General features: G+C 42.2%; 1 protein-coding gene across 1 annotated transcript in view; it reads left to right on the top strand.

Moving 5' to 3' along the window:
* EFCAB6 (EF-hand calcium binding domain 6) overlaps window positions 1-13,886 on the top strand; it is a 156,771-nt gene that overhangs the window by 63,405 nt on the left and 79,480 nt on the right. Inside the window, exons 11-13 of the mRNA XM_050936394.1 lie at window positions 3,080-3,190; window positions 3,441-3,561; window positions 12,475-12,645. Of these exons, the coding sequence (XP_050792351.1) occupies window positions 3,080-3,190; window positions 3,441-3,561; window positions 12,475-12,645 (403 nt within the window). The remainder of the gene's footprint in view (window positions 1-3,079; window positions 3,191-3,440; window positions 3,562-12,474; window positions 12,646-13,886) is intronic.

Below are 13,886 nucleotides of genomic sequence, written 5' to 3'. Positions count from 1 at the left end.
GGGGGGGAGAACTTTTTATGTCATATTTCCCGCTCTTTTTGTGGGGGATCACCTTTGCAGGGGCATTTAGTAGTCTAGAGTTTCCATTTTTCCAGTTACAAAAATAAATAAAGAAAGAAGAAACAAAAAAACTTTCTTCTGCATTCCTAGCCTTTAAGGGGTGATATCTCCACCAGGGGCATGACCAATTCCCCTGGTTTTAAAAGCTTCCTCTCCTGCAAGGAACCAATTTCAGTGAGATTGTCCCTCTGCTACTGGATCTGGTGCCTTGAAGAGGCATGCATCCCACAGAAGTGCACCTTCTGCCACCAGCTAAAGGTGAGATCTCGCATGAACTGGGAGCTGAAGTTAAAACTTCTCCTGATGGAGGGTGTGCTTTGGTCACCGGCTGACCCTGGTGCTGAAGCTTCTCATTGTCCCTGGAGCCTTCAGCCTCCAAAGGGATAGACTTGCAAAAAAGCTCAACAGATTCCCCCTGCAGAGACTTGAAAAAAAGGGCTTCAAACCTGCAAACAGAGTCCTTGGCCAGCCAGAGGGGTTCCCCGGCATGGTCAGCCACGTTGGTACCAACAGCACCAGCGCTTCGAAGCATGGTACCCAGAAACAGCAGGGACTCTCTAGAATCCCCACTACTCAGTAGCGAGGCCCCAGTACCATGCACGTCTCAACATCTAGAATCACCAGTGGCACCGGGACACTTGCCGTCAGCACCCTGGTCAGCACTACCCTTATCCAGTGAGGAGTCTGACGGTGACCAGGATGATGTTATTTCCCTGACCTCTCACTGTGGTCCACCATCACAATATCAGGGACTTCCCCAACTACACTCTTATGCCGCCCTTCAATCCTGGTAAGGTCCTCCCTGGGCACCCCCCAACCCAGGCATTCCCCCCGCACCGCCAGTGGCCATATTGAATCCTTGGGCAATGTACAGACCCCATGCTTCTCGAGCATCCAGTGTCTCTCACAGAGAGTCCACTAGATTTTTTTCCTACAACTTTGGTGTCCAGAACCCCAGAACCAGAGGAGAAAACTTTTGAGGGACAGGAGGAAAGGCTCAAAATGGAGGCTAGCCCCCAGCAAACATTTCCTCGTCATCACCAGATGAGGCTATGATGCCCCCTCCTCTATCACTAGCTGATGATTTTAGATACTTTCAAGACCTTTCTAAGAAGATAGTGGATGAGCTCAAATGGCTGAATGGACACTGCTACCTACAATCTCCAATTAGAGGTGCAGGGGCTCAGACAGACCTACAATAGAGCACCCTTGGGGTAACACATCTCAAAGATGATTAACTTCCTCTTACCTTCTTTGTAAAGCACTTTGAGATCTATGAATGAAAAGTGCTATATAAGAACTATTTCCTACTAGTCATAGAATTGCTTTGGAATCACAAAATCCTGAAGTCTTGACTCAGGTTTTACTCCCAGTGAATTCAATGATTGTTTTGCGTATGTAAGATTTCTGGATTTGACCCATGAAAATTAAGAATGGAAAAGACACGTGTTGTCAGGCAGAGCGCAGTACTGAGAAGTGCTGAGCATGTGCAGTTCCCATTGAGGTGTGTGGGAGTTCCAGGTGCTAAGTATGTCTTGGATCTCATTCATCCCCACCCATGATAAAACCCATGGGAGGAGGCTTTGTGGGAGACAATCTCAGTGATGATTGTTTTGCAGGGATTCTACTACATCATCTAGTTGGAGTGGAAATTCTCTATCCTGTGGAAAAGGCAGCCTGCTGTCAAACTGTGTGGATCCTCAGGGATCCGTGATGATGCCCTGTGCTGCTGTATCAGCTCTAGCCCCTAGTTGCCATGCTGTGCTCTCCCCAGCTCCCTGGCACCATGGCAGTTGCCCTCTGAGGTGCTGTTAAGGTAGCTGAAGATAGGGACACACATGGAAAGGGCCTCTGTGAGGATCTCAGGAACAATAATGCAGACCAAGATCCATCTGTTTGCTTGTTTCCAATGCAGAATTGTTCCCTGCAGTGTACTTTTGAGTGATTTATAGAACCACAGAAATTTGACTTGGGAAAGATCTCAGGGGTTGAAAATACCAGTTGTCTGGGTCTTAATTTTAAAGGTAATCTGTTATTTCATATCTGATTATTGTTTCAGACAAATATGATTATGAAGCTATTTCCCCCAGTTTTTTAAATAAACTTTCCCTCAAGCCAGTGAACCGCGGTGTGTATGTCACACCTGTAAGTGGGTTACTTTTGAAAAAAGTCAGCTTTAAGAAGAACCAGATAGAAAAACTGTTCTACCCTCAGGTTTTGATCAGGCAATGAATGATTGTTCTGATGGTGTAATTCTTCCTACTTGGAATTTCAGTAGCTGAGCTTGATAAACATAATGAACTTCTGAGGATGGAGTTTTTTGTGGGAGCTCCACAAAAGTCTTTCCACTATTTGTTGTCTTGTTAATCCCTTATTACATTTTGTTGTTGTTTAAATCTCACCTTGGTAGTCATGATTTAAACACAGCATAACACCATTCTAACAGGCTTCAGAAATAGATATTTAAAACTCGGTTGAAATGAGTAAGGCAGTTGGTAATGGTGCTTAAAAGACACCATCTAATTTAGTAATGTGTTTTGCTGCACGTACTTAGGGCTTCATCCTGCACCATTGAAGTTATCTGGAAGCTATGCCACTGACTTCAAGGGGAGCAGAATCAAGCCCTCATTGATTTCAAAGGGATTATTCACAGAGTGAAATACTACTCAACATGAGTGAAGTTGACAGAATCTGGTGTTAATGCCTTATAAATGCATTCTAACACTTCTAAATTTAAGGTTTTCAACTTGGATAAAACCAGAACCACCTGATCAAGTCTAGTTCTGATCAGGTCTAGTTGTTTCTTCAGTTAGACTGGTGGAACTCAGAAGGTATTTGGCCCAACTTGTTTTATTGTTGAAATTTGCTACATACTTTTTGTAAAATTTTAAGCTATGTAAACTCAGGCTAGATTGCATAAATTTCTGTCACAAGCCAAAATTCTCTCTGGAAAATGTAGTTATAGCAGTATTTACAAAAGGAAGTATTTTTAAACAGTTCTTACATCTTGTTTGACCAGATTTGGATTTAAAGCCACAGGTAAAATTGCCTGGCATCAATTTTTAGAGAAATTTCAGGACCCTGTGACATATGAAAATGGACAGACACTTCCTATAAGAAAAAACCACAGGTAAGTAGGAAATTACATTTTTTTTGTTCAAGGTGTACTTGAACTTGATGGAAAATTACATCTACTGAAATAATTGTTGATTTAATGTATTTCAAGTAATCTTTTGGGGATATTCCTATTATCTATATAAATGTCTGAGCATATTTTTGAGTCCTACTAAGCTTTTGGCCTTAATGAGTTTACATCTTCTCCCTACTCAGAAGAGGATGAGAGATGAGAACATTGTGTCAACCATGTTTTCCTGTTGTAGAGTAAACCCAATCAGAGGAATGGATGAAGCTTTCTCAAGTAACAGTGTCCTTCTAAAGCTGCGCAGACACATCCAAAATGCATATCCATCACTGAAGCAGGCATTTCTCATGATTGATACAGTAAGAGACCTTATTTTTAACTCTTATAATGCTGAGATTCTGTGGATGACTTAACACATTCACAGACTGATGGAGCTTTTAAGCTCTCAAGCTACTTCTTGACAAGTACCCAGCAACCTTTCAGATCCCAACCCTCCTGCCAAGCGAGTCTTTCCCTTCGTCTGATTTCCTAACCCTCTCCCAAACATCCTATACCTTCCTCCAGTGAATTACTTGCTTTCAGGTGTTGCTGCTTTCCCTTACCTTCTGTCTTCCACCCTAATAAAAAAAGCCATGGCCACTTACACTCATAGCAAGTGCTGAAACAAATGTGCTTCACCAAGACTCAAACCCTAATCCAACTGCCACTTCCCTCTTGCTACCCTCTTGTCATAAATCTAACTTTGCCTCTCCCTCGGCTTCTAACAGTGCATCCTCACAATATGCCAGGCATCGCAGCTTTGAAAGCGTGCCAAAGGATGTACAGAAATTCCTCATTTAGCGTTGTCTCACTTAATGTTGTTTCAATGTTGTGTCCCTGCGCAATTAGGAAACATGCTTGTTTAAAGTTGTGCAATGCTCCCTTATAACGTTGTCTGGCTGCCTGCTTGTAAGATTCTGTGGAAGAGCAGCGACTTTACAAGGGACCATTGCTCAAGTTCCACTTCTCCACCTCCTCCCCTCCCTCCCAACGCTTCCCCCACTGCCAAAAGCTGTTTGGCGGGGCTTAGGACTTTCTGTGGGGGAGGAGGAGGAGCAGGGAAGTACCGCGTCTCCACTCCTCCCCCTCCCTCCCAGAAAATCCTAAGTGCCACTAAACAGCTGTTTGGCGGCACTTAGGACTTTCTGGGAGGGAGGGGAAGGAGTGGAGATGCAGGGCCTCCCTGCTTCTCCCCCTCCCTCCCAGCACTTTGTGCTTAGGACTTTTGGGGAGGGAGGGGCAGGAGTGGGAAAGCACTGTGTCTCTGCTCCTCCCTCTCCCTCCCAGAAAGTCGTAAGCACCGCCAAACAGCTGTTTGGCAGCACTTAGGACTTTGGAGGGGGAGGGATGTGGCGTGCTCTGGAGAGGAAGTGGAGTGGGGGTGGGAAGAAGTGGGCCTGGAGTGGAGCGGGGACAGGAAGAGGCAGGCCTGGAGCATTCCCAGCAAAATCTGAGCCTGTTCTCTGGGGAAGCTGCCGCTGCTGCTGCAAAGATGCTTCCTAGCATCCTTGCCTGCAGCAGGTGGTGCCTGTGTGGGGTAAGCCAAGGGTACTTCCCAACCACAGTACAGTACTATATAGTATGCAGTATAATGCCTTGTCTGCCCCCCAAAAAATTCCTTGGAACCTAACCCCCGCATTTACATTAAATCTTATGGGACAATTAGATTAATTTAACACTGTTTCACTTAAAGTTGCATTTTTCAGGAACATAACTACAACGTTAAGTGAGGAGTTACTGTATGCTATGCCAGATACAAGGGCATGTTCCCACTAGAGAAGAAGGAAACTAGGAGGCAGATTGTGACTGAGTCACAATCTGCTTCCTAGACTGCTCCTGAGGGCAAAACAACAACATGCTGCCCCATACACATTGCTCATGGCAAAGCCCGATCTTGTATGTATGGCCTGCATTTTTTGTTTCTACATGCAGGATTTTACATTTGGCTGTATTGAAACACACATTGTTTGTTTGCGCTTAGTTTACCAAGTGATTCAGATCTCTCTGTATCAGTAATTTACCAATCCCCCAATTTTTGTGTCATCTACAATCTTATCAGTGATGATTTTGTTTTCTTCTAGGTCATTGATAAAAATATTATGTAACTTGGGGCCAACAACCAATTCCTTGTGGGACTCTACTGGAAACACAGACCCTTGATCGTGATTCCCCATTTACAATTACATTTTAAAACCTGTTAGATAGCCAGTTTTTAATCCCTTTAGTGTGTGCCATATTCAGTTTTGTATCATTCTTGTCTCTTAATCAAAATGTCATAAAAAAGATATCAAGTTCACTTGACAAGATCTATTTTTTCCAAACATCCATCTTGATTGGCATTAATTATATTACCTTACTTCATTTCTTTATTAACCAAATACTATATATAGGAGGGGAATATTACATACATGAGGCTAAATGGCCCCTCCCCCCATGAAAAGCCACAGGTGGGAATGTTTTTATTTTTTTGATTTTTTTTTCAAGTATCATTCTTTTTTTTATATTTGGGGTTGGAAACTCTTCGTCCACTTATTCTATTTACTCTATATAGTTTTTAACTTTTCAGTTGAGTTAATTATATTTTATTTTGTTATTCTTTTTTCATCTTGTAAACTTATGTGCAACTGAATTCCATAAATTGTAGTGCATTTCTATTGTTAGAACAATTTTAGTATGTTGCTATTCTGTTTTTGTTAATCTCCCACATTGTTTATGTTAGTTTTTAGTATTGATTGTCTATTGTGTCCCAGTTGCTTAAAGGATTGCTAAAGTGAAAACTTAAGATGTTCACCTCAGACTTCCAGAGTTCCATGTTGCTGCATTTCCTGTTGTGTGGATAAATTTAGAAATTCAGTCTGGGATCCTTCATGAGCATTACTTTTATTTGTAAAACCTTTTTAAAAAGGATAGTATGTGTTGCTTCTCTGGGCAAGCAATGCAAGCTGTGTGTAGAAGTCTCATAAATGAAGACATCAAGGCCCAAGAAAAGAAGCTAAAGTGTTTTCTAGCCACCCATGAAACCAGACAGACTATGGAATTTATAAACATCTCAGAGTGTTCCTGAAGTTGTCATAGGTTCAAAAGAACTGTAGGTAGCTCCAAAATTACACTGTGATCCTGCAAAGATTTATGCACATGCTTAATATTACACACATGAGAAGTCCTATTGATTTTGACTGTAATTGACATTAAAGACACATATGAATGTTTGTAGACTCAAATTCTATACCAAGCCATTCTGGAAAATGTTTCAAAGAAGTTAGGAAAATTTCACAGATGCAAATATGCAACTTCTCAACTGTCTCAACTGCTTTATCCAGTTATTCACAAACTTAAATAAATAAATATCCCTTGGCACATGACCACACCTGAGAAATTATAGGCAGAATTATTGCATTTTAGTGAAGTGAGGGAAGGGATTAAAATCAATATGATAATGTAAAATAAGTTAGAACCTCAGCTACAGAGTCATTGTCACATCCCCATGCTATACGATATGAATAGGAAATGTGGAACTTGTAAAACATATCTTGTTCGTGGTCTATAATCTGACAGATATATAATGTCAGACCTGTGAGATTGACCAGGATCATTCCATTGCATCATTCGCTTTATCTGCAGCAATATTTTAATCTGACTTCTTTAAAAAGAATTTGGGCATGCTTTTTATGTCTAGCTCTAGAATGAATGCACTCTTAATAAAGAACTGTCAGTCTATTCTGTTTTATGGCTTTCATGATGTACTGAACTATGTTAAAAAAAGCATTCTTGTCATTTTTGATGGAATGTCATGATATATATGATCCATACACTGGACTGTGTGATCGTTCCTTTGGTGGACAGATGGAATTTTTTATTGCTTTGATTTGCTACAGATTGCTCTTCTTAAATTGTACAGTCTGTATTTTTGGATTGGATGAGCAAATAATAGACTGAAAAAATTAAAGCTTTCAGTCTGGTTGACACAAGCAAAATGAGCACTGGGCATATCTTCAGAGGTACTGCAGGCATTTTTTATTACAAATTTTTATATAGGTAATATATCACAATTCCTTTCAAATATAATTACATAAAAATTGCTCTTTCCCGCTCTGCAGTATAAATTACACACATATATGTTTCAGAGTGGTAGCCATGTTAGTCTGTATCAGCAAAAACAATGAAGAGTACTTGTGGCATGTTAGAGACTAACAAATTTATTTGGGCATAAGCTTTCGTGGGCTAAAACCCACTTCATCAGATGCATGGAGTGGAAAATGCAGTAGGCAGGTATATATATACACAGTACATGAAAAGATGGGAGTTGCCTTACCAAGTGGGGGTCAGTGTTAACTAATAATTAAAATGGAAGTGGGCTATTCTCAACAGTAGAATACGAAGGGAGGAAAAATCACTTTTGTAGTGATAATGAGCAGGACGGTCCCTAGCTATTCTGGGGCCCTATGCAATCCCCTTGGGGAGAGTGTGTGGGGGGTCTTAGGCCTCTGTGTGTCGGAGGGGAGGGCTGGCTTGGGGGCAGGAGGGAACCACTCAACATCACTGAGTGGCAGCACATCTGGGGCCAGGTCACTGCACTTCCTGTCGCCAATGAGTGCAGGCCCGGCCCTGGTGCAGTCCTCAAGGGAGTGGTGGCAGGGCGGGGGAGGAGCAGGGTGAGGCTTTGGGGAAAGGATGGAGTGGGGTGGAGCAGGGGTGGGAAGAGGTGGGGCTGGGGAGGATCAGGGGCAGGGGCCATGAGGAAGAAGGGGGCAAGGGCTGGAGCAGCACACAGCTGCGCAGGGCACCAGGAAATTTCACCAAATTTCCTGGTGCCCTATGCAGCTGCGTACTTTGCGTATAGGTAGGGCCAGCCCTGGTAATGAGGCTAATGTTTTCAGGGTGGCCCATTTCAAACAGTTGACAAGAAGGTGTGAGTAACAGTAGGGGAAATTAGTTTTTGTACTGACCCATCCACTCCCAGTCTTTATTCAGGCCTAATTTGATGGTGTCCTGTTTGCAAATTAATTCCAGTTCTGCAGTTTCTCAATTGGGTTTGTTGCCAACTCTGTCTGCATATCTATTCAAGGGACGACCATCATAGGACCTAACCACATCAGCCACACCATCAGGGGCTCATTCACCTGCACATCTACCAATGTGATATATGCCATCATGTGCCAGCAATGCCCCTCTGCCATGTACATTGGCCAAACCAGACAGTCTCTACACAAAAGAATAAACGGACTCAAATCAGACGTCAAGGATTATAACATTCAAAAACCAGTTGGAGAACACTTCAACTTCCCTGGACACTCAATAACAGACTTAAAAATGGCAATTCTTCAACAAAAAAAAACTTCAGAAGCAGACTCCAACGTGAATCTGCAGAACTGGAATTAATTTGCAGACTGGACACCATCAAATTAGCCCTGAATAAAGGCTGGAAGTGGATGGGTCACTACAAAAACTAATTTCCTCATACTAATTTTTCCCTACTGTTACTCACACCTTCTTGTCAACTGTTTGAAATGGGCCACCCTGATTATATTAGCCTTATTACCGCTACAAAAGTGATTTTTCCTCCCTTGGTATTCTACTGTTGAGACTAGCCCATTTCCACTTTAACTGAATTGTCTCGTTAGCACTGACCCCCCCTTGGTAAGTCAACTCCCATCTTTTCATATACTGTGTATATATACCTGCCTACTGTATTTTCCACTCCATGCATCTGATAAAGTGGGTTTTAGCCCATGAAAGCTTATGCCCAAATAAGTTTGTTAGTCTCTAAGGTGCAACAAGTACTCCTCGTTGTTTTTACATATATGTTTGTGTGTATACACACACAATCACTACAAAAGAAAGACTTTGCCTAGCACTTTACAAAGAAGAGAGTTAAGTTTCCTACATTGCAGTGAATGATAATAATAACACATACCAGCATTAGGGCCCTGATTTAGCAAAGCACTTAATCACGTACACAAGCACATGCTTATGTGCTTTATTGTACTGGTCATCAGTGAATGAAATTATTTACACAGATACCGATGTTTGAGACAGCAGAAAGAGGACTATGGCTGCAGGAGGAACAGCTTCATTATTAACATCCAAAACAGTTACACATACAGAGATACATGCAGATTTTCTGCTGGTGTAAATCATTTTAGCCCCAGTGAGGTCGTTGGAGCTATGCTAATTTACACCAGGTGACAATCTAGCTCATAAATGAAAACATTTTAGAGATTTTAGGTGTCAAATAATCAAAAATTTCACTGATTGAAGGCTAATATAATATATATTATTTTTTCAATATATTCAAAGCAATGACTAAAAAACAAGTTATCTTTAACCACAGTATGTGTTTAAGCCAGGGGTCGGCAACCTCTGGCATGCGGCTCGCCAGGGTAAGCACCCTGGCAGGCCGGGACAGTTTGTTTACCTGCCGCGTTGGCAGATTCAGCCGATTGCTGCTCCCATTGGCCGCGGTTCACCGTCCCAAGCCAATGGGGGCGGTGGGAAGTGCCATGGGCTGAGCGATGTGCTGGCCGCGGCTTCTCACCACCCCCATTGGCCTGGGACAGTGAACCATGGCCAGTGGGAGCCGTGATCGGCCGAACCTGCCGACGAGGCAGGTAAACAAACTGGCCTGTCTCGGCCGGGTGCTTACTCTGGCAAACTGCGTGCCAGAGGTTGCCGAGCCCTGGTTTAAGCTTTGTGGAGAAGATGCTTCCACTTACCCGGTACATATTTTCATGTAAAATAGAACTAATTTTTGTAACTCCTCTGCCAAATTTCTTAACACATTCACTGAGGTAGATATATTATCCAGTTTCTTTTCCGTATGATTTAATGCACTGACAACAGTCTCTAAAGAAAATTCCGATGGCAGAAAAGCAGTTTCACAAGACCATTATCTTTTGATTACAAAACTTCAAAGTGTTTCCCAAACCAGCTGATGAAGTAAATAATTGCTCATCCTGTATATTACTACTGCCACCCTGGATCTCTATAGGGGACTAAAGGGAAACAGAATTTTTCTTGGTGTGAGGTTTATGAGCAGCAAAATATTTGTCTCGTGCTTAGGCAGGAATGAATCACTGGAGAAACTGTTTTCCATTCATTTTTCTTTTATTGTTCCCAGGCATTTATTCCTTACATTTCTTCTTTTTTTCCACCAGTTTTTTTTTTAAGGGAAGCAAAATAAAATAGAAGTCCAAGCAAAAATATAAAATTCCAAGATCTAATAGACTGTGATAAAAACAGACTAACCTCTATTTAAAACTCTCCCTCAAACCTTATGGACATATGTCATGGGGACTGAAACAAAAATTATGCCTTAACTGTAACAATACATAAATATAATAGTACTGTTGTATAAGCCCATTCCATTGTTTATTGCATAAGATGCTTTAAAAAGTGCACATTTATATGATAGTATGGCAGTGTCACATGCTGGGACGGTACAGAAATGCAGAATTATTTCTACTAAGTCACTCTCACTGTCAGACCCAGTGGTTTCTATTAGCTCCAACCCAGGAATATAAAAGGCTTAGCATTACTCTCTAAGGCAGAGAGACCTATGTGCAAAAACAGAGATCAAGGAGGAAAATACCCTAGGAAAAGATAAGCTCAAAAAAAAATGCTTAGGTTGGAGTTTGTATTTTATTGTTCTGATATTAAGAATAAAGGAAATTCCCTGATAGGAGGTGAATTTGGGACACTAACCCAGGGTGCATATATATGTCTGTTCTGTGCTGAGAGCTGTGTGGGAATTCATTCCAGTCACAAATAGCCTTTAAAGGACTCCCCTTCTACACTAAGGCAATGGATGGGGCCAATGGCAGCAGCAAGTTACTGCAGGGAAACAGAGCTGGTGGGAAGTAACAAAAACATCCTTTTTATTTAAAAAAAGTGTGTGTGTGTACGTATGTGTGTTTATATGTACTTGCATAACATAAACCATCAATTTAATTTTTGCAGAAAGGTGCTGAATTAACAATCTTGGAGACCAAAGACTTTTGTCTATTTCTCCACAGAACAGGTCCAGGACAGGCAGCTATATTCTAAGCTCCCTAATACTGCTCTACCAACATATTACAAACCTGGACTTAGGGTACGACTTCTAGTGTAAGAGGATAGTTCAATTTCTATAACCTTAGTCCCTCTGCTGTGACTGCCAACAAGGGCTCCTGTTGCAGTATATCCTCTTGTCCACTGAGAACTGGACTGAGACTACAGATTCACATCATATAAACTGGTGGTTCTCAACCTGTGGGCTGTGGGCCGCGGGCAGCCCAATCAGCACACAGCTGTGGCCCATGTGACATCTTCAGGGCCATACAGGTAGTATATATATTGAGTGGATGCAGCTCACGTAACACACAGAGATCTACATATGTGGCCTACAGTGATAAATAGGTTGAGAACCACTGATTAGACTATCAAAAAGCTAACCAATAGTGAAAGCTTTCAGTTACTGTGAGTTGTGTGACGTAGAGGTTCAGAAATGTCAGCAATGTCCCTCTGCCATGTACATTGGTCAAACCGGACAGTGTCTGTGTAAAAGAATAAATGGACACAAATCAGACGTCAAGAATTATAACATTCAAAAACCAGTCGGAGAACACTTCAATCTCCCTGGTCCCTCGATTATAAACGTAAAAGTCAATATTACAACAAAAAAACTTCAAAAAGTCCAAGGAGAGACTGCTGAATTGGAATTAATTTGCAAAATGGACACCATTAAATTAGGCTTGAATAAAGGCTGAGAGTGGATGGGTCATTACATGAAGTAAATCTATTTCCCCATGTTTATTCCCCTCATACTGTTCCTCACACCTTTTTGTCAACTGCTGCAAATGGACCATTTTGATTACCACTACAAAAAGTTTTTTTCTCTCCTGCTGGTAATAGCTCACCTTAACTGATCAGTCTCATTAGAGTGTGTATGGTAACACCCATTGTTTCATGTTCTCTCTCTCTCTGTGTGTGTGTGTGTGTGTGTGTGTGTGTGTGTGTGTGTGTGTGTGTATATATATATACACATATATATCTTCCTACTGGTATTTTCCATTGCATGCATCCAATGAAGTGGGCTGTAGCCCACGAAAGCTTATGCTCAAATAAATTTGTTAGTTTCTAAAGTGCCACAAGTACTCCTGTTCTTTTTGTAGGTTCAGAACAGTGTTTTAAAATAGACATTGTCTTTTAGTAAAATTGTTCACTCTGTTTCACACACACATGAACATTTGTTTTAGAAACAAGATGGAAAGATCACAAGAAATGAGCTTCGTCGCGTTTTGGACTGCATCTTATTTCGAATAAGAGACAAGGACTTCCAAGACCTAATTAAGATAATTGATCCAGAACACACTGGGTACCTCAGCTACCATACATTTTTAGACTTATTTGAAGAAAAGGAATCTCTAGTAAGTGTTTATCAATACTTTTCTAAGGATTTTCTTTTTTATAATGTTTATAGCAAGGTGTCAGTACAATTTTTAATAAAACCCTAAGCTCTGAAAAAATCTTCATCTAAGGGTACGTCTACACTACGGGAAAATTCCAATTTTACATAAACCGGTTTTATAAAACAGATTGTATAAAGTTGAGTGCAAGCGGCCACACTAAGTGCATTAATTCGGCAGTGTGCATCCATGGTCCGAGGCTAGCATCGATTTCCAGAGCGTTGCACTGTGGGTAGCTATTCCGTAGCTATCCCATAGTTCCCGCAGTCTCCGCCGCCCCTTAGAATTCTGGGTTGAGAGCCCAATGGCTGATGAGGCAAAAATCATTGTCGCGAGTGGTTCTGGGTAAATGTCGTCAGTCATTCCTTCCTCCGGGAAAGCAACGGCAGACAATCATTTCGCGCTCTTTTTCCCTGGATTGCCCTGGCAGACGCCATAGCACGGCAACCATGGAGCCCGTTCATCTTTTTTTAATCACCGTATGTGTCATGGATGCCGCGGACAGAGGCGATACTCCAGCGGTACACAGCAGCATTCATTTACTTTTGCATGATAGCAGAGACGGTTACCAGTCATCCTGTACTGTCTGCTGCCGGTGTAAATTGGCAATAAGATGACAGTTATCTGTCCTTCTGTGCTGTCTGCTGCTATCATGGGTGACCCTGGCTGAGATCGGCCGGGGGCACAGAAGCAAAACTGGGAATGACTCCCCGAGTCAATCCCTCCTTTATGGTATCTAAAAATAGAGTCAGTCCTGCCTAAAATTTGAGGCAGGTGTACTAGAGAAGCAGTGTATCAGAGAGCACAGCTGCTCCGTGTCAGATCCCGCAGAAATGATGAGTTACATGCCATTCACGGGGAGTGCCCCTGCAACAACCCACCCATTGCTTCCCTCCTCCCCCAACCTTCCTGGGCTACCGTGGCAGTGTCCCCCCATTTGTGTCATGAAGTTATAAAGAATGCAGGAATAAGAAACAATGACTTGTTAGTGAGATAAAATGAGGGGGAGGCAGCCTCCCCGTGCTATGACAGTCCAGGCAGGACATTAAGCGGTGCGGGGGAGAGGAGCCCAGCATGCCGCTGCTATGATAGTCCAGGCAGGACAGAATCTTTTCTTTACACAGGAAAGGGAGGGGGCTGATGGAGCTCAGCCCCCAGTTGCTATGATGAAGATGATTACCAGCCGTTCTGTACCATCTACT

This window comes from Gopherus flavomarginatus, chromosome 1, assembly GCF_025201925.1.
Source record: "Gopherus flavomarginatus isolate rGopFla2 chromosome 1, rGopFla2.mat.asm, whole genome shotgun sequence".
NCBI classification, from domain to species: Eukaryota; Metazoa; Chordata; order Testudines; family Testudinidae; genus Gopherus; species Gopherus flavomarginatus.
This window is presented reverse-complemented; position numbering and strand designations above follow the sequence as displayed.